The following is a 20,223-nucleotide window of genomic DNA, read 5'->3' as shown; positions in this document are numbered from 1 at the left end:
GATATGAATGGGCGGTAAAGGAAAGCTACTGACTAGAATTCTATAGGCTACATTGTGGAGCGATACCTTGTTTTGTTCTTATAAAATAGGATGGTGTCATGGAGTTGAGACACAGAGTTTATATTTGCTCAACTCCTCTTTCTGTAGCAGGATAATTAATGCTACAATTTAAATGTTTTCTATTTCCTATTCATTGAAAGGACAGTATCTTTAGGGCTAGAATTATATACTTTAAAATACCTAAATAATAAATGAAAATTTACTTAACAAAATGTCTTGAACACAGGGAAAAAAGAACATGGCATCAATGGGAGGGGAGGAACTTGGTCTTGAGAAAGCTGAATGCCCCAGAGAAGGGGGATCTTAGAGGAGTGAGGTGGGAGTGGATGGGATAGGGAGCACCCGCTCAAAGGCCAAGGGGAGGGGGATGGACTGAGGATTTATGGAGGGGAGACTGGGAAGGGGATAACATTTGAAATGTAAACAAATATAATAATTAATAAAAAATAGAAAAAAATCATGAAAGGCAATTTTCAGCTACAAATTTATCTTTAACATTGACTAGTGATTGGATAGAATATCATGTCCTCATTCAACACATTTTATAAAAAAATGTCAGACGTTTGGGAAAGCTCAAGGTGCAGTCCTAAATGCAGTGTCAAAGTAACACACCGTCTTTGCGATGAGCCTCGTTTCCACTCTGAAAGAGAAACAGAATTCTGCAAAGTGTAACTTTGGAGTATTAGTTATTTCTTATAAATGGGAGAGACTCTCATTTAAAAGCTACCCGTGGATTTGGAAGTGGCAGTAGCGAGACAGCATGCAGCTTTTCAATTGACCTTTACTGAAGTGATTTGATTTAAAGAGAAATAAACATCTTGGCATGGTAGAGTAATCAGATTTTGGAGCCGAGAAGTCCCTCACAGTTCACTTGATCCAGCCATGGACAGTGCATCCATCTCTGTGTTTGACCAATTTGTGCTGCTCCTCAGAGCCACGCTGCCCTGCTCACTCCTGCAACACAGTTCAGCCGCATTGCTTACAAGCCCGTCTTCTTCTGGATTTTCTTCCTAAGTTCTCCAGAGGGCATTGTGTTTGCCCTAGATTTCTTTAGGCACAGTCTTAAAAGAAGAAAGTATAAAGTTATAGCATTGTGAATATTAAGCTATTCAAACTTTAGAAATAATGGGCAAAAAAATCCAAATTTAGTGTGTGTGTGTGTGTGTGTGTGTGTGTGTGTGTGTGTACGTTTGTGCATGTGAGAACACACATGTCGGAAGTCATATAATGGCTTTTAGGAAATTGCTCTCTTTTTTCACCTTATTTATGTTTACAAGACAGGATCTCATGTGGGCCTGATGGTTTGAACTCAATGTGAAATCAAGGTTGAACTTAATCTTCTAAGAGTACTGTTTGCACCACCGGGGTTCTGGAATGACACTAGAATGCCATGTTGGGGATCAAACTAACAGCCTTGTTCATGTTAGGCAAGCACTCTACAAACGAAGCTATATCTTTAGTCCCTCCATGTGGTTTATGAGGCAGAGTCTAACTTATTTCTGCTTATTCCAGGCTTGCTGGCCCATGAGCTTCTGGACAGTCCTATAGTTTTCCCCTTGAACTTCCACTTTTGAGTGCTATAGTTACAGACATAGCACTGCTTTGCGCATGTGTGCACGAGGTTAAAGGTTACTGGGATTTTTACTCTCTGAGCCATCTCACTGCCCTTTTGTTGTTTTAATGGGTCTATGCATGTCAAGAATTGGCCGAAGAATACAGATTAAATAAAAAAATGAGGGACTTCTGGTTTTGATTTTAAGTAGAAAACACACTTCACCTTCTTCTTTAGGTTAAATACAATGATGAATCTAGAACTTTATAATTCAAGTCCAAATAGGAAGATGTCTGACAAATGAGAGTAACCAGCTAAGAACGCAAGACATTAAGAGTGGCATGGGAATGATTTTCTTTGTCCTTCTATAGCATAATCTGTTGGCTGGAGAAGCTGACAACATAGAAGGACTACAGAACATACATTGAAAACTGAACTACAACTAACACTTCTCTCTTGGGGAAAAAAAGCAGAAAATAGAAAGCCTGCCTGTACAGAAAATGCTAAATGATAAGTGTCCTAATCTTTTCCAACAGTACAGAAAACATTGGTTCTAACAGAGTCCTCACCAGGAAAAGCAGAGTAGAGTGCCTAGGGACCTAGGGACCTATTTTTTGGGGGGGGTGTGTGACTAGGCTGTAAGGAAACAACCCAATAGAGCTTCTTTCTCTACTGATGTCTGATAAGTCTGTGAGCTGGTTAGAACCTTTATTCTGGTTAGACTAAGAAGGTCACACGAGAAAGAGTAATGTAGAAACAGTCACCTTCTCGTTGAGGATGGACAATGAGGATACGTTTGAAAGTTGAAATTTCACCCAAGCTCATTCCCCAGGGGCATCAAGGAACCCTAATAATCACCAGAACTTAGCCCTAGGCTGAGGACGAAATGCCTCCGTATCCAACTGCACTGTGTCAGAAGTAAACCGGAGATTAAAATTTTATATTTAAATAAACCACAGAGAGATATAACAACGAATCCATGATGTCCAAGGTATACTCAAAACCTGTTATTCTACAGAAGACCAGGGAAATGTCGGCATGCATGACAAAGATGATGAAATAGATATGGCATTTAGGTGGTACTGGACTCCTCTAACAAGGATTTTAAAGCAGCCACCATTAAAAATGCCTCAAATCATTCTCAACACATCTGAAGGAGGTGGAAGTCTACCACAAATTAAAGAGAAAGAAAAGTAGAATTGTGAAATGTCAAAATAGAAAAAAAGAAGCAAAAAAGAAAAACCAAACACGCTGCTGAATGGGCTGACTCCAGCAGGGCTGAATGCATCTGGGAAATAGGTGAGTCGGTGAGCTGGAGAGTAGGAAGCAGCATTATTTATAAGTGATGAGTAAACATAATGTCACGACACTGATTCCAGTCGAGATGTCTAAATATTTTGATTTCAAACATGGCTTTCTGCCATTCCTAACATTCCTAGGTCACTCTTCTATTGATTTTTTTTAAAGGGGAGAATAAATGTACCTGGATCCTTCATGACATTGTCCTTGAAGAGTTACTAACATTTTAACTCACTCACTGGTCAGCTACTCACAGAGTGGATAATGTATGGAAAGCACACAGGAGATTGTTGGATCAGTATGGTGACATGACGTCAGCTCTCAGGTAGTTGATAGTATAACAACGGAAACTGTACGGGTGGAGGAGCACTGGTTAATACAATGCGGCGAGTACTAGTTCAGAAATACAGATGTCGAGTTTTGGAAATGCTTGCAGTTGGTTTGCATTAGCGTGAAGTATAGATATGAAGTGTTTCCTGACTGAATTTAAGAAAATACCCATTTTTAAATGGATATCTGAACTTGCTTTTGTTAAATTGGTAGCCCTTTCCTGGGTCACTGTTGCTCTCTCTGGCTCATAGGGTATTGCATTGGCTGTGTATTGCCTGGTAGAGCATGTTTCTGAGGTTCTGGTAGGTGTGAACAAGGGGATGGTGGTGGTGGTGGGGTACTTGGTTTGACTGTTTTTTGCTATTGGAAGTTTCATTTAGGGAAGGAGATGGGCTAGAAGAGGATGTCTGAAGGAGTCCCCTGGAGGGAAGGAACCAGGATATGACAACAGGGATCTGCTTAATCCCCTGGGATTGAGAGCAGAGAGAAGCCACAGTTTATAGTCTGCCACAGAGTCCCAGAGACTGGGTTTTGAGGTGGCAAGGATTAGTGAAAGTCTGAAGATCACCTACCTGACTCACTGGCCTGTGTGGCCTGTGAAAATGGCTTATTTGGGGGCAGGTTATAGTCCATCATGAAGAGACTCAAGGCAGGAACTCGCAGGCCAGCACTGCAGCAGAGACATGGAAGAATTCTGCTCATTAGCTTGGTTTCCCTTGCTTGCTCTCTTAGTTAGGTTTCCATGGCTGTGAAGAGATACCACAACCAAGGCAATTTTTATAAAGGAAAACATTTGATTGGGTGTAGATCACCCCCAATCAAATTTATGATTTCAGAGATTTAGTCCATTGACATCATGGTGAAAGCATGGAAGCATGCAGGCCGAGTTGGGGCCGGAAGAGCCTTGACTTCTACACCTTGATCCCAAGGCAGCCATCCAGAGGAGACTATCTTCTGCAGGCAACCAGAAGGAGGGTCTCTGTTTCCACACTGGACAGAGCTTGAGCATAGAGAAGTCAAAGCCCTTCCCCACAGGGACACACATTTCCTCTTAATAGTGTCACTTCCCATGGGCCAAGCATATTCAAACCATAGTTCATGTCCATTTGATCAGGGATGTTATAGTCTGCACTGGGTTGGACATAGTACTGTTAATTAACACTTTTAAGAAATGCTTCTACCAACATGTACACGAGACAGTCCATATTCTGATGGAAACAATCTGTCAGGGAGGGGTCTCTATTTCTCAATGTGTGTCGACAATTGAAGCTAACGATGATGATATATTCAAAGAACTGCTTTTGCTAGTGCTTGTCTATTTGTAAGAGTTAGCAGGAATTCCACCATATGTCTGCCATTTTTCTATTCATAATCTTTAATGCCTCTGCACCTCACTTACATAGGATTCATTTTGCCTCTCTAAAATCTATTACTCAGGTGCTGTAGACTCCACTTTCATCCTTCGCAATAATATCCACAAAGCTGTCAGTTGAAAGTGCAAAGTGTATTTTTTCTGTTATACGTTAATATAAGTCCATATTTATTCAAGTGAAAATGTTCTCTGGGTGTCATTTTTAAATATGTGTTTTACCACTCTCATTTCCTGACACGGAGTGCTGTAGAGAACACCGACTTAAGGAAATCTCTGGCAGCGAGATATGTAGCAAAGTAGTTAAACGAAATCTAGATTGTGAAAAGAATCATTCGTTTTTCTTTCCATGGTGTTTTAGGTTTGTGGAAGGGATGCTCAACATTTGTTACAATGCTATTGATCGGCACATCGAAAATGGCCAAGGGGATAAGATCGCTATCATCTATGACAGTCCCGTTACAGACACCAAAGCAACTATCTCCTATAAGGAAGTCTTGGAGCAGGTAATGTCATGAACTTTCTCTCCATATTGGTTATTATATAGAAGTTATGTAGATAGGGTTTGTTGTCACTACACAGCCATCTTAACTATAGGCCTTAGCATTTTTTTTATAATTTTTTAACTTATCACTGATTTGTATGTGAACAAATGATATATTTTTTTCTCTTAATTCCATGATTCCTATTTTATAGTAGTGAAGGGTACTTGTTTTAACTGGGATAAGTAGCCAAATGCTTAGGACAATTTTAAACGTTTTTCTTGCCCTTGCTCTTCATTGCCATTGCCACTACTGTGCCCCACCTGGGGATCCATCCCACATGCAGCCACCAAACCCAGTCACTATTGCTGATGCCAAGAAGAACTTGCTGACAGGAGCCTGATATGGATGTCTGCTGAAAGGCTCTACCCGAGCCTTACTGATACAGATGAGGATGCTTGCAGTTAAACATCAGACTGAGCACGGGGATCCCATGGAGGAGTTAGAGAAAGGACCGAAGGAGCTGAAGGGGTTTGCAACCCCATAGAAAAAACAATAGTATCAGCCAACCAGACCTCCCCACCCCAAGAGCTCCCAGGGACTAAACCATCAACCAAAGAATACACATGGGGGATCCCATGGCTCCAGCTGCATATGTAGGAGAGGATGGCATTGTCTGGCATCAATAGAAGGAGAAGCCCTTGGTCCTGTGAAGGCTCATTTCCTCAGTGTAGGGGAATGCCAGGATGTTGAGGTGGGAGTGGGTGGGTGGGAGAGGGAGCATCCTTATAGAAGCAGGGGGAGGGGGTATGGGATAAGGGGGAACAGGGAAAGGGGATAATATTTGAAATGTAAATATGTAAAATACCTAATTAAAAAAGAAGATCGGAAAAAAGACGTTATTCCTTATTTTTATATGATTAATAGTGTCCTTATCTCATGTAGCACTGCTCATGCCATATTATCATATATATTTTCTTTCTCTCTTTCTTTAAAATTTTAAGGCAGTTTTAATTTTCATTCGTCTAATTACTAAGGATGTTGAACACTTTTAAATTTCTTTCTTGGCTATTTTTATTTCTTCCCTTGCAAACTTTCTGTTGAGTTCAGTAGCCCATTTTTAACTGGGTAGTTCATTTTCCCACCTCTTTGTTTGTGAGTTCTGTGTATATTCTGGATAATAATCTTTGATCAGCTATGTAGCTGGCAAAGAGTCTGACTCTGGGGGTCAGCTCTTCTACTGATTGATTGGAGAGGCTTGACGGAAGAATCAAATGGGAAGAAGTGATGTAAATATATTTTAATTAAAATATATTTTTATCATACTGTTAATTGGAGAGTAAAATCCAGATTTCCATGGTGGACAAGACACAATCTCATTTCCTACTCATGATCTAATATTCATTTCCTAATATTCTTAGCCATTCATACATTTCCTCTTCTTCCTTCTCACTTCCCTCTTTCTCCTCATATGTGGTATATGTAAGTGTATGCACATAGTAGTGTAGGTGCATATGCATTTTGGAGGCCTGATGTTGATTTGGGTGTCTTCCTTTGTTACTCTCCTATGTTTTTGAGACAGGGTCTCCTGCTGATCCTGAAGATCTCTGCTCTCGCTAGATTTGTTGGTTAGTCAGCTCCTGGGATTTGCCTTGTGTCCTTCCTCCCAGTGCTAGGTCACAGGCAGGACATGTGCTCACATAGCCAGCTTGTAAGTGGTTGCTGGGGACCCTAACTCAGATTTTCAGCCTTGTGCTGCAAGTACTTTATATATTCAGACATTACTGTGAACAAACTCTCATCCATTTCCTCAACATTTGTGCCTTTGAAGCTCTTAGCGTTTATATCTTGGTTGCACTTTTTCTTTACATATAGTCTTAGGTGAATCATGTTGTTCATAAATGGATGAAACTATCCTTTCTGCTATTATTAAAGCATGCATAAATGTCCTTCAATGGAGGAATGGATACAGAAAATGTGGTACATTTACACAATAAAGTATTACTCAGCTATTAAAAACAATGACTTTGGGGGAGAGAGGTGGGCTTAAAAGTGTGGACAACCCTGAGAGCTCAGGGAAGACTGCCACTTCTGTTCACATACCTGACCCAAGAGGAATCATCCTAGTGCCTGCTAGATACAGTAACTTATGAGCAGTCACTGACAGGAACCTTCTGGTTTCTGCCAGTTCTTATAACTGAAAGGCAGTCACCTGGAGCTCTGACACACCTGAAAGCAGAGGTAAGACCTACTCTCCTGCTCCAAGCTATCCCCCTGTAGGCTTCAGGGGCAGCTGTCTGTTTGCAGATCTGGCTGAAAGAAAACAGGTCTACAGGAGTGCTGACACACAGGCTGAGAGGAGGGTCAAGTCACTGTCAGAGACAGCAAGACAAGCTAACAACAGAGACAACCTGATTGTGAGAGGCAAGCACAGGGACCTAAGCAACAGGAACCAAGACTACTTGGCATTATCAGAGCCCAGTTCTCCTACCAAAGCAAATACTGGATATCCCAACACACCAGAAAAGCAAGATTTGGATTTAAATTCACATCTCGTGATGATGATGATAGAGGACTTTAAGTAGGACATAAATAACTCCCTTAAAGAAATACAGGACAACACAAGTAAACAAGTAGATGCTACTCAGGAAGAAACACAAAAATCCTTTAAAGAATTACAGGAAAGGGGCTGGGGATTTAGCTCAGTGGTAGAGCGCTTACCTAGGAAGCGCAAGGCCCTGGGTTCGGTCCCCAGCTCCGAAAAAAAGAACCAAAAAAAAAAAAAAGAATTACAGGAAAATACAACCAAAAGGGTGAAGGAATTGAATAATACCATTCAGGATTTAAAAATGGAAATAGAAACAATAAAGAAAGGGGGAGAGCGGTAATGGGGGGAGGATGGGGAGGGAAAATCCCATAGAGAAGGGGAGGGAGAGGGGTTAGGGGGATGTTGGTCCAGAAACCGGGAAAGAGAATAACAATCGAAATGTAAATAAGAAATACCCAAGTTAATAAAGATAAAAAAAAAAAAGAAAGCACAAAGAAGACAATCCTGGAGATGGAAAACCTAGGAAAGAGATCAGGAGTCATAGATGCATCATCAACAGAATACAAGAGATGGAAGAGAGAATCTCAGGGGCAGAAGATACCATAGAAAACAGAAAACATCAACACAACCATCAAAGATAATGTAAAATGCAAAAAGCTCCTAGCCCAAAACATCCAGGAAATCTAGGACACAGTGAGAAGATCAAAGGAAAGGATGATAGGTATAACAGAGAGCAAAGACTCCCAACTTAAAGTTCCAGCAAATATCTTCAATAAAATTATAGAAGAAAACTTCCCTATCCTAAAGAAAGAGATGCCCATAAACATACAAGAAGCCTACAGACTCCAAATAGATTGGACCAGAAAAGAAATTCCTCCTGTCCCATAATAGTCAAAACACCAAATGCACAAAACAAAGAAATAATATGAAAAACAGTAAGGGAAAAAGTCAAGTAACGTATAAGGGCAGACTTATCAGAATTACACCAGACTTCTCACCAGAGACTATGAAAGTCAGAGGATCATGGGCAGATGTAATGCTGACTGTAAGAGAACACAAATGCCAACCCAGGCTACGATATCCAGCAAAACTCTCAATTATCAAAGATGGAGAAACCAAGATATTCCATGACAAAACCAAATTTGCACAATATCTTCCCACAAATCCAGTCCTACAAGGATAATAGATGGAAAACTCCAACACAAAGAGGGAAACTACCCCATAGAAAAAGCAAGAAAGTAATCTCCTTGCAATAAACTCCAGAGAGACACACAAACATAATTCCACCTCTAATGACAAAAATAACAGGAAGCAACAATCTCTATTCCTTAATATCTCTTAACATCAATGGACTCAATTCCACAATAAAAAGACATAGACTAAGATTGGGTACTTAAAGAGGACCCAACATTTTGCAGCATACACAAAACACACCTCAGTTATAAAGACAGACACTACCTCAGAGTAAATGAAAGGCTGTAAACAATTATCCAAGCAAATGGTTCAAAGAAACAATCAGGAGTAGCCATTCTTTTATCAAATACAATAGACTTTCAACCAAAAGCCATCAAAGCAGATAAGGAAGGACACTTTATATACATCAAAGGAAAAATTCACCAAGATGAACTCTCAATCCTGAATATCTATGCTCCAAATGCAAGGGCACCTACATCCATAAGAGAAACCTTACTAAAGCTCAAAGTACACATTGCACTTTACACAAAATACTGGGATATTTCAACACTCCACTGTCATCAATGGACAGATCATGGAAACAGAAACTAAACAGAGACCGAGAAACTAACAGAAGTTATGAACCACATGGTTTAACAGATATTTATGGAACATTTCATCCTAAAATAAAGAATATAACTTTTTCTCAGCACCTCATGGTACCTTCTCCAAAATTGACCATATAATTAGTCACAAAACAGGTCTCAACAGATACAAGAAGATTGAAATAATCCCATGAATCCTATCAGATAATCAGGGACTAACAGCAATAATAACAACAGAAAGCCCACATATACATGGAAGTTGAACAGTGTTCTATTCAATGATAACTTGGTCAAATAAGAAATACAGACTTCTTAGAATTTAGTGAAAATGAAAGCACAACATACCCAAACTTATGGGACAAATTAGAGTAGTGCTAAGAGGAAAACTCATATTTCTTTGTGCCTCCAAAAAGAAATTGGAGAGAGCATACATTAGCAGTTAGACAGCACTCATAAAACTCTAGAACAAACATAAGCAAATACACACCAGAGGAGTCGAAGGCAGGTGCTGGTTCAATGCAAAGGATAAATAGGCTGAGAAAGAAATTAGGGTAATGATACCCATCACAATAGTCACAAAGAGCATAAAATACCTTACTGTGACTCTTACCAAGCAAGTGAAAGATATGTATGACAAGAACTTCAAGTCTCTGAAGAAAGAAATTAAAGATCTGAGAAGATGGAAAGACCTCATATGCTCATGGATTGACAGGATTAATATAGTAAAAATGGCCATTTGGGCAAAAACAATCTACAGATTCAATGCAGTCTCCATCAAAATTCCAACTCAATTCTTCATAGAGTTATAAAGAGCATTTTCAAATTCACCTGGAATAACAAAAACCCAGGATAGTGAAAATTATCCTCAACAATAAAAGAACTTCTTGGGGAATCACCATCCCTGACCTCAATCTGTATTACAGAGCAATAGTGATAAAAACTGCATGGTATTAGTACAGAGACAAGCAGGTAGATCAATGAAGACTCAGAAATGAACTCCCACACCTATGATCACTTGATCTTTGACAAAGGAACTAAAACCATCCAGTGGTATAAAGATAGCATTTTCAACAAATGGTGCTGGTTCAACTGGAGATCAGCATGTAGAAGAATGCAAATCGATTTATTCTCATTACCCTTTACAAAGCTCAAGTCCAGGCAGATCAAAGACCTTCACAAAAAACCAGATACACTCAAACTAATAAAAGAAAACGTGTGAAAGAGCCTCGAACACATGGGCACTGGGGAAAAATTCCTGAACAAAACACCAATGGCTTATGCTCTAAGTTCAAGAATTGACAAATAGGACCTCATAAAACTGCAAAGGTTCTGTAAGGCAAAGGACCCTGTCATTAGGACAAAATGGCAACCAACAGATTGGGAAAAGCTCTTTACCATTCCCACATCGGATAGAGGGTTAATATCCAATATATACAAAGAACTTAAGTTGAACTACAGAGAAGCAAATAGTCCTATTAAAAATGGGATACAGAGCTAAACAAAGAATTCTCAGCTGAGGAATATCCAATGTCTGAGAAGTACCTAAAGAAATGTTCAGCATCCTTAGTCATCAGAGAAATGCAAATCAAAACAACCCTGAGATTCTACCTTATACCAGTCAGAGTTACTAAGATAAAAAACTCAGGTGACAACAGATGGTGGTGAGGATATTGAGAAAGAGGAACACTTCTCCATTTTTGATGGGATTGGAAGCTGATAGAGACACTCTGGAAATCAGTCTGGAGTTCCTCAGAAAATTGGACATTGCAGTCTTGAGGACCCAGCTATACCTCTCTTGGGCATATACCCAAATGATGCTTCAACATACAACAATGACACATGATCCTCTATGTTCATAGCAACCTTATTTATACTATCCAGAAGCTGGAAAGAACCCAGATGTCCTTCAACAGAGGAATGGATACAGAAAATGTGGTACATCTATGAAATGGAGTACTACTCAACTATGAAAAACAATGACTTCATGAAATTCATAGGCAAATGGATGGAATTAGAAAATATCATTCTCAGTGAGGTAATCTAATCACTGATAAGTGGATATTAGCCCACAAGCTTAGTGTACCCAAGACAAAATCCACAGAGCACATGAAGCTCAAGAGGAAGGATGACCAAAGACCGGATGCTTTAGTCCACCTTAAAAGGGGGATCAAATATCATCATAGGAGGCAATATGATGACAATGTTTGGTGCAGAGAATGAAGGAATGGCCATTCAGAGCCTGCCACACCTGGGGGTCCAGCTCATATACATACAGCCATCAAAACTAGACAATATTGAAGCCAAGAGGTACATGCTGACAGGAGCCTAATATACCTGTCTTCTGAGAGGGTCTGCTAGAGCATGGCAAACACAGAGGCAAATGCTCACAGCCAACGATTGAGCTGTACCTACCAACCAGAGCTCCCGGGGACTAAACTACTTCCTAAGACAACACATGGACAGACAGACCCATGGCTCCAGATGCACATGTAGCAGAGGATGGCCTTCTTGGGCACCAATGGGAGGAGAAGCCCTTAGTCCTGCCAGTGTAGGGGAATGTCAGGGAAGTGGAAAGGGGGTTGTTGGGAAAGGGGAACACCCTTATAGAAGAAGGGGAGAGGGATGGGATAGGGAACTTATGGATGGGAAACCAGGAAAGGGAATAACATTTGAAATGTAAATAAAAAAATTCTATGAAAACAACAACAACAACAACGACTTCATGAAATTCACACGGAAATGGATGGAATAGAAAATATCATTTTGGGGTAACCCAGTCACAAAGAACACATATGGTATGTACTCACTGATAAGTGGATATTAGCCACAAAGCTCAGAATACCCAAGATACTGTTCACAGACCATAGGCAGCTCAAGAAGGAGGACAACCAAAGTGTGGATGCTTCAGTCCTTCTTGGGGGAACAAAAAAATTCATAGGAGGAGAAATGGAAACAAAGTTTGAAGCAGAGACTGAAGGAAAGGCTACCCAGAGACTGCCACATCGGGGGATCCATCCCACATACAGACACCAATCCCAGACACTATTTGGGATGCCAATTGGTGCATGCTGACAGGAGCCTGATAGAGCTGTCTCCTGAGAGGCTCTGCCAAGGCATGACAAATACAAAGGTGGATCCTAGTAGCCAACCATTGGACTGAGCACAGGGTTCCCAGTGGAGGAGTTAATGAAAGGACTAAAGGAGCTGAAGGAGTTTGCATCCTCAGAGGGAGAACAATACCAGCCAACCAGAACCCCCACTTCCCCTGAGCTCCCAGGGACTAAACCACCAACCAAAGAGTACTCATGGACAGACACATGGCTCCAGCTGCATATGTAGCAGAGGGTGTCCTTGTTGGGAGGAGAGGCCCTTGGTCCTGTAAAAGTTCGATGCCCCAGTGTAAGAAAATGCCAGGGCGGGGATTCGGGACTGGGTGGGTGGGTGGGTGAGCAAGCACCCTCATAGAAGCAGAGGGAAGGAGGATTGGATATGTGTTGTCCAGTGAACAACCGGGAAAGGGGATAACATTTGAAACGTAAATAAACTATCCAATAAAAACATAAAAAAAGAAAAAAATCATAAAGTGCTAGAAGTAATTATAAAGGCGTTTGTGTATTTTAGATGATTGGAAATTAGTCCAGCCTTGTGAGCATTTCACTGTATAGGATTTTATGGGCAAATAAAATTGCAGGACACTATTTCTTATCTCACTGTTGACATTTGCATCAGAAAAATTTTAATGGGGTAAAGAGGAGTCATCTACAATGGAACATGTTTAGGAACATCCTGACCTCTACTTGCAAATCGCCAGTAGCAATCAAGCCTGGGTTGAGATGAATACATATGCATTCAAACATTGCTAATTAACTTCGTTGGCAACATCGCCCCAGATTGTGTCACATTGGACGAGTAGTCTAATTGCACTTAGGTCCCATAAATAGAATATCAGAAATGGGGAGGGAATATTTCACCCGCTTTGTTTTATACCATGAGTTGGGATTCTGCCTCACTCTAGACTGCTGGTTCTCAATCTTCCCAATGCTGCCACCCTTTAACATAGTTCCTCATGCTATGGTGACCCACAGCTGTAAAATTATTTTTATTGCTGCATCACAGCTGTTACGAATCAGAGTGCAAATATCTGATATGCCGTGTGTCTGATATTCAACCCTTGTGAAAATGTTCTTTATTTCGAGAGGGATCATAACCCACACATTGAGACCCACTGCTCTAGAACATAAAGGAATTTTAGTGTAGTCAAAAAGACTTTATGTGCCGAGTTGAGAGAAGACATGGCAAAAGAGGAAACCCAAATGGAATGCTACATTATATTGTATGGTGTGTTTGTTGTTCTGCAAATAGAAAATCCGTATTTGTGAAATGAAATACACAGGGAGTTGTTCCTGGAATCAAGCAAAAAAGTTACTCTATTACCAAACGTGTTTGTAATATATGATAGTGGCAGTATTAATATAAGAGGAAATAGAAATGAAGTACCACATATTTTATTATAGGTCCACATTTACACAATTTAGAAGAGGTTTTATCTGTGATTGAAAGAGTATTCCTGTGATCTGGGCATACTGTCACAATCTCACTGAGAATTTGAAAGCTTAAGATAGCTGTACATTTTAATTGACGTTAGGTTGTATGGAATACGATGTATTTATTCAGGCACTGTAGAACTATTGTCTCTGTTAGCATATTGAATTTGATAGATATGCAAACATTAGAGTCAACGAAAGATCTGTAGGGGAATTTTAAATACTAAGAGTGGTGTCTTTTTCTGTTCCTTACTCTTTAAAGTACGTAATCGTCTAAGATCATCACATGCAGATGACTATCTCAGAATTTTTTTCTGCTAACTCATCTTCTTTTCATGTGTTGAATCTGGACTCTTGACTTCTGTGCTAGCTCACTGCTTTCAGTTTAGCCTGACTTGGAAGTACTTAAGAGGACCATTTCCCTCAGCTGCTGACAACCTCTGATTCTCTAGGCTTTCTTCTCCAAGGATGAAAGGAGGAACTGCTCCACAGAGGGAGAGAGGGGCGTTGTTCAGCTGCTCCGAGTACCTGCTCCCAGCTTCCTACAGCCCTTATTTTATTAAGTGAGGAAGACAGAGAACGATTTAATGAGCATTGCCTTGAGAGCAAATACAAAGAACGTTTTCTTTTTTGTTACTAGGACTCATCTAATCTACTGTGCTTCACGTTCCTTTGGTGTTTCTGGATAGGTGAAACTTGATTTAAATTTCTTAATGTTTCTTATTTAATTAACAAACTGCAAATTTTAGGCTAATTTGACTGGGTGATGGGGAAGATCTGACAGTTTTAGAGCCAGAGCCTTTGCAAACTGCTGTGTTCTCTGCAGATCTGATTATTTTAAACAACCTATTGGCAAGACGTTTGTCCAGAGATTAGAGTCCTGCTTAAGGTCTACCTTCCATTCAGTACCATGTTTACCTTTTTGTTGGCAAATCTTGCTTGGAACAAAGGATGCCTTGTAACTGGACAATTCTCTTACTGCCAAGAGCTGAGAATTTATGTAAACTCAATAAGTGAAATAGGTATGTGAATTCAGTTGTAATACAAAGGGCAGAACTGGGTACAGCGATGTACTTTGCAGCAAAAACATGGAGAAGCACTAGTGTTTGATGTTTATTCCTCAGCTGTAAAGTTCTGCAGTCATATGCCAGGGTGGGTTCCCAGAGGAGCCTCCTCCTTCTCAGAGAAGGGAGCATGGGAGGTTGTGTAAGGGGGCGGGTAAGAGGGGGGTTGCAACCAGGATATAAAGTGAATAATTACGTGAATGAATGAAAAATCATCCATGATAACGAATTTATAATTTTTCCTTTTTTAGCTTTAATTTTTTTTTAAGTTTATGTGTGTTTCGTCTGCATGTCTGTGTGCACATGTGCTCTCAGAGGCCATATAATCCTCTGGAGGTGGAATTACAGACCATTGGGAGCTGCCATGTGGGTACTGGGAATTGAACCCGAGTTCTCTGGAAACGCAGACAGGGCCTCTAACCACCGAGCCATCACTCCCGCTAATCCCTGTAATAACTCGTTTCTTAAGACAAAGGGTTTACTTGGGGCTACCATTCATCATTGCTTGGACCTAGTTATTTGGGCTTGTGATGTGTGGAGGACCGCAGTGATGGAGAATTTGTGGTACGCAAACTCCTCATGGCTGGGAATCAAAAAGTAAGTGCCATAAAAGCCATAAACTTCTCTGTAGATAACAAACATCGGTGACCCAGGAGGATCCACTCCTGCTTCCGGTGGTCTGAAAGGCTTATGTGGTGAGTGATGTTTGTTTTAGCTGCAGAACGTTGCCTGACACTTAGGGAATATTTATTGAAGTATGAATGAATAAATGAATGAATGACTACACTATCACTTGAAAATTTAATATCTGCCACATTTTACTTGAATAAAACTTTCTAGTGAACATTACAACTTGATCACTTTTCCTAAATTATCTTTATTATTATTATTGGTTGGATATTCAAGATATGATATATAGATTCTCTTTCGGTTCTTCAAAACTTGTATCTGAAAACTCTGAATTCCAGGAGCATGCATATGCGTATTTTACTTTTTTCATTTTAATTATATTCACGTTAATGGATAATCATATTAAGCCTCAGTGAAATATAAGGCACATGTACTTGTTTGGGCACAAATATATTATGCACAATGTCACTAATTTGGCATTGAACTTGTCTCTCGGTTTGGATTTTAGTTTTTGTTATCCCAGCAATTAAGAAATTTTATGTTTATTCATAAAGTAATAAGGTGACCTTTCATGAAGGACATCTGAGAATTTTCGTGAATAAAAATATATGAAGAAAATTGATAATACATAGTGCGTGTTAAATTTTCCTGATCTAATTCACCCCAAAGTGCCTATTATCTTTATTAAAGGTAATTTTTGCAATATAATTATAGCTGTAATTATGAAGGCTTAGTAATTTAGCTGAGGAAATTACTCTGAAATCATGGGCTGTGTTTCGTGAAAAGTCCACTTCCAGCCCCTGCTCTTCAGAAGGCTCTCCTCAAAGCATAAAATCCATCTTCTCAGAAAATAGTTCAGGGGAAAGCAGCCTGACACTCCTTTATCTTTAGAACCAATACTTTTAAAACAGACACCTAAAAGCCAAGGTACAGTATTATAGACTCAAATCTATTCCTGCTAGTGATGGACTTGATGAGAGAAAAGAAGGTCATATTTCTTCTATTTTCTTTCTCAAGTTACCCAAACAAGTATTAAAAGCCTCATTTATATTACAATCAACTCCACAAAAAAAGTGTATGTGTACAAGATAAATTATTATTTTGATGCTAGGTAAATAGATGGGAGTGATGCTAATATATGTAGAAATTGTAATCATTCATGTAATTTCCCTCCCAGGGTGAAATGTGTTCAGTTTTATATACAGAGGACATATATTCAAATAAAAATAAAAATGTTATTCACACACATTATTATATTTTTTACAAATCATATTTATATGTACTGAGATCAGGAAGCACAGTATTCCAAAGCTAACAGAAGTCCTCATTATTGATTCTTTAGTCGTCTTTCACCCAGTTCCTATAAAAGTACCACTCCCACCTGTACAGATCATTCATGAGAGACGCCTGTGTTTAAACTTCATACAAATTGAATAATGTGATATTGCTTCATGCGTATAGATTTCTCTCTCTCAGCTTTTTGTTTATGGCATTCGTTTCAACCCCAGAGGTTGTGGTTGGGTTATTTGGGAACTGCCTGGTTAAGAACATTGCTAACTTTTGGTGATGATAGACAAATAGGATTGGGATACATTAGGATGAGATGTTTAGTTTAATGTTGGCTCAAGCAGAGAGGGGTTTGTTGTTTCTCATTGGTAGTAGCAATTGCTGCTACCCCCTGCAGCATGGGAATATAATTTTCCAACACTGCTGACAGAAGCATGCCTATTTAAATTTAGGTCTTTTGATGCATGCATGCATGTGACTGTGTGAGTCTCTGTTTCTGTCTCTCTCCCTGTCTGTCTCTCTGTCTCTCTCTCTGTTTCTGTCTCTGCCTCTCTATTTGTCTCTCTGTCGCTCTCTCTGTCTCTGTCTCTGTGTGTCTCTGTCTCTGACTCTGTCTCTCTCTGTCTCTCTGTCTCTCTCTCTCTCTCGTGTGTGTGTGTGTGTGTGTGTGTGTGTGTGTATGGTGTGTGTGTGGTGTGTGTGTATGGTGTGTGTGTATGTGTGTATGGTGTGTGTGTATGGTGTGTGTGTATGTGTGCATGGTGTGTGTGTATGGTGTGTGTGTTTGTATGGTGTGTGTGTGTATGGTGTGTGTATGTATGGTGTGTGTATGTATGGTGTGTGTTTGTGTATGGTGTGTGTGTATGGGGTGTGTGTGTATGTGTGTGTATATGGTTTGTGTGTGTGTATGGTGTGTGTGTGTATGGTGTGTGTGTATGGTATGTGTGTGTGTATAGTATGTGTGTGTGTATGGTGTGTGTGTATAGTATGTGTGTGTATGGTGTGTGTGTGTATGGTGTGTGTGTATGGTGTGTGTGTATGGTATGTGTGTGTATAGTATGTGTGTGTGTATGGTGTTTGTGTATGGTGTGTGTGTGTATGGTGTGTGTGTGTGTGTGTGTGTGTGTGTGTGTGTGTGTGTGTGTGTGTGTATGGTATATTATGGTCTTAATTCATTTTCCCAAGTAGGTGATGATGCTGAGCCTGGATTACGGACCCTTTTCCATCCACTTTTCAGAAACCCCCACTCAAAGTTTCCACCCATTTGCTTTTGTGCAATATTATTAATCTGCTATGACCTCAGCTTTTGGAAAGAACCATTTTCACAATTAATAGGAAGCTCCGTCAATATTTTTAAGCCTTTAGAAAAAATGACAAACTTTGGGGGGCACAAGTTTTAGAATGTGTGTGACTTTATGAATCTGACATTGGGGAAAATATTCTTTTCTATTTTTAAGGTAACTAAAGAAAAAAACAAAACAAAACCCTACACCATGGTAGTTCTCACTAGCTAGTCTTTGAAACAGTTTGGATAGAAATAGTCTCCAGCAGAACGTCTTGAAAGGAAACTTGAGTTCCAACATTTAAGGCAGAAAACAACTCAAAATTCCACAAAAGATTGATTCTTCTACTAATTTAAAAATGCCTAAGAGCATTGGAATTTGGTGATGTGATCTTGGATTGAGATGCAGGTAGGAATGAGATGTTTGGGTTGATGCTGACTCAGAGAGTTATTTGTTGTGAATTGATTTTGAGTGATCAAATCCAAAACGTCTTGCGATCTTTATATGTTTGAGAGTTCTTTGTATGTTGTTCTACTATACACACTCCCCACAATGTGTTTTAACACAGCAATGTATATTTAACTTGAAACAAGTTATAATCTACTAAATACTAAGTTGAACTGCTTCACAACTCTTTACAACTTAGAAAATGTGTTAGAGTTTGAGATTATTCAAAATAAGGGAAACAATTACAAGTCCAATTATAACAGACAATATAGGAAACTATTAATAAAATGGAGGAGACAGTGATTTGATACTTGCTAGCTTCCTGTTTTCAATATTTGGAATCTTTTTTTCCCTGAACAAAAGCTCTCTGCTATTTTTACATCCATCTAAACCAGCATCAAGACAACCAGTCTCCTTCAATTTTCTCAGCTTCGTTTTTACAGATGACGTTATCCAGGAAATCAAGATTACTGTTTGCAGTAAAAGCTAACTTGTGCACTTCCTGTCATGCCAGATGCTATTTTACCACTGTGAGAACGAGAGCACCTTCTTTGTCATTTTCTCCAAAGGCGTGGTTTATTCTCCGTTTTTACTCTGCTTCTTAATGTCCTAATGTGATCTCTTGGATAGAGAAGACTCCTGTGGGGAGGAGCAAAGCTTTATTCATCTTCTAACCTACACAGTAGCTACACCAGGCCTCCCACAGAGAAGGATCATATCAGACACCGATCGAGTTCAGGAATAGAAATTCAATAATGTTCATTAAAAAGTAAAGGCAAATCTTAGTCTGTGACTAAGAGAAATAATTATTTCTAAAAATATCACTGTCCTCCCACATTTTAATTTCCACATGAGGATTTTTATTTTTAATGGAATGAGCACAGGCCCTGTCTTAATATGTTTCCTAACTTTGAAGATGTATATCCTGCCCTATTTAAAGCTCAACCTATGACATTTTCCTTATGTTGTCATCTTTAAAAGCCAGAAAACTAGTCTCTATTCTTGTATTTTCTTAGTGAACATATCCTATTCACTGGTTGACAGACCTTATTAAATGTATGTCTTCAAGATGGTTAACCTCTGAATGAGTCTATTCAACAAAATCACAAGGCTCTTTTCTTTAATTCACTCTTCTGGACCAAAATGATGAGATACAATGTATTTCTTTATGCAAAACACACATGAGATACCCATATATTGATACCTTGGATACCTTATGAGTGCCAATAGTGAATGATACTGGCTTGTATACAGGATAAATGCTTTTTGGGGAGAGGAATATTTATGAAGATAGAAGATAATACATTATAATGAAAGAAAAGAAAGAATCAAAGGCCAGAGAGGAACTTGGGCTGCTCCTTTGGATAGATATTCAGATAAAACTGAGCCATGCCACGAATAGAATGTGACGAAGAACATTGCAATATTTACATGAGAATTTTGGCATGCAGAGACTGAGAAACAGAAAGAGACCTGGCTCACTGGGAAATCTAGGGATTGGTAGAAGTTGATGGGAAATCAAACTTTATAGACCAGGATTAAGGCTGAAT

The 20,223-nt window shown here is 39.5% G+C and overlaps 1 protein-coding gene across 5 annotated transcripts in view; it reads left to right on the top strand.

Moving 5' to 3' along the window:
• Acss3 (acyl-CoA synthetase short-chain family member 3) overlaps window positions 1–20,223 on the top strand; it is a 208,983-nt gene that overhangs the window by 22,517 nt on the left and 166,243 nt on the right. For all 5 annotated transcript variants that reach the window (NM_001414941.1, XM_039079107.2, XM_006241303.5 and 2 more), the window contains exon 2: window positions 4,972–5,116. In NM_001414941.1, coding sequence (NP_001401870.1) covers window positions 4,972–5,116 — 145 coding nt within the window. The remainder of the gene's footprint in view (window positions 1–4,971; window positions 5,117–20,223) is intronic.

Source organism: Rattus norvegicus, chromosome 7 (assembly GCF_036323735.1).
Source record: "Rattus norvegicus strain BN/NHsdMcwi chromosome 7, GRCr8, whole genome shotgun sequence".
NCBI lineage: Eukaryota > Metazoa > Chordata > Mammalia > Rodentia > Muridae > Rattus > Rattus norvegicus.
The sequence above is the reverse complement of the archived record's forward strand: the minus strand, read 5'-3'. Positions and strand labels throughout refer to the sequence as shown.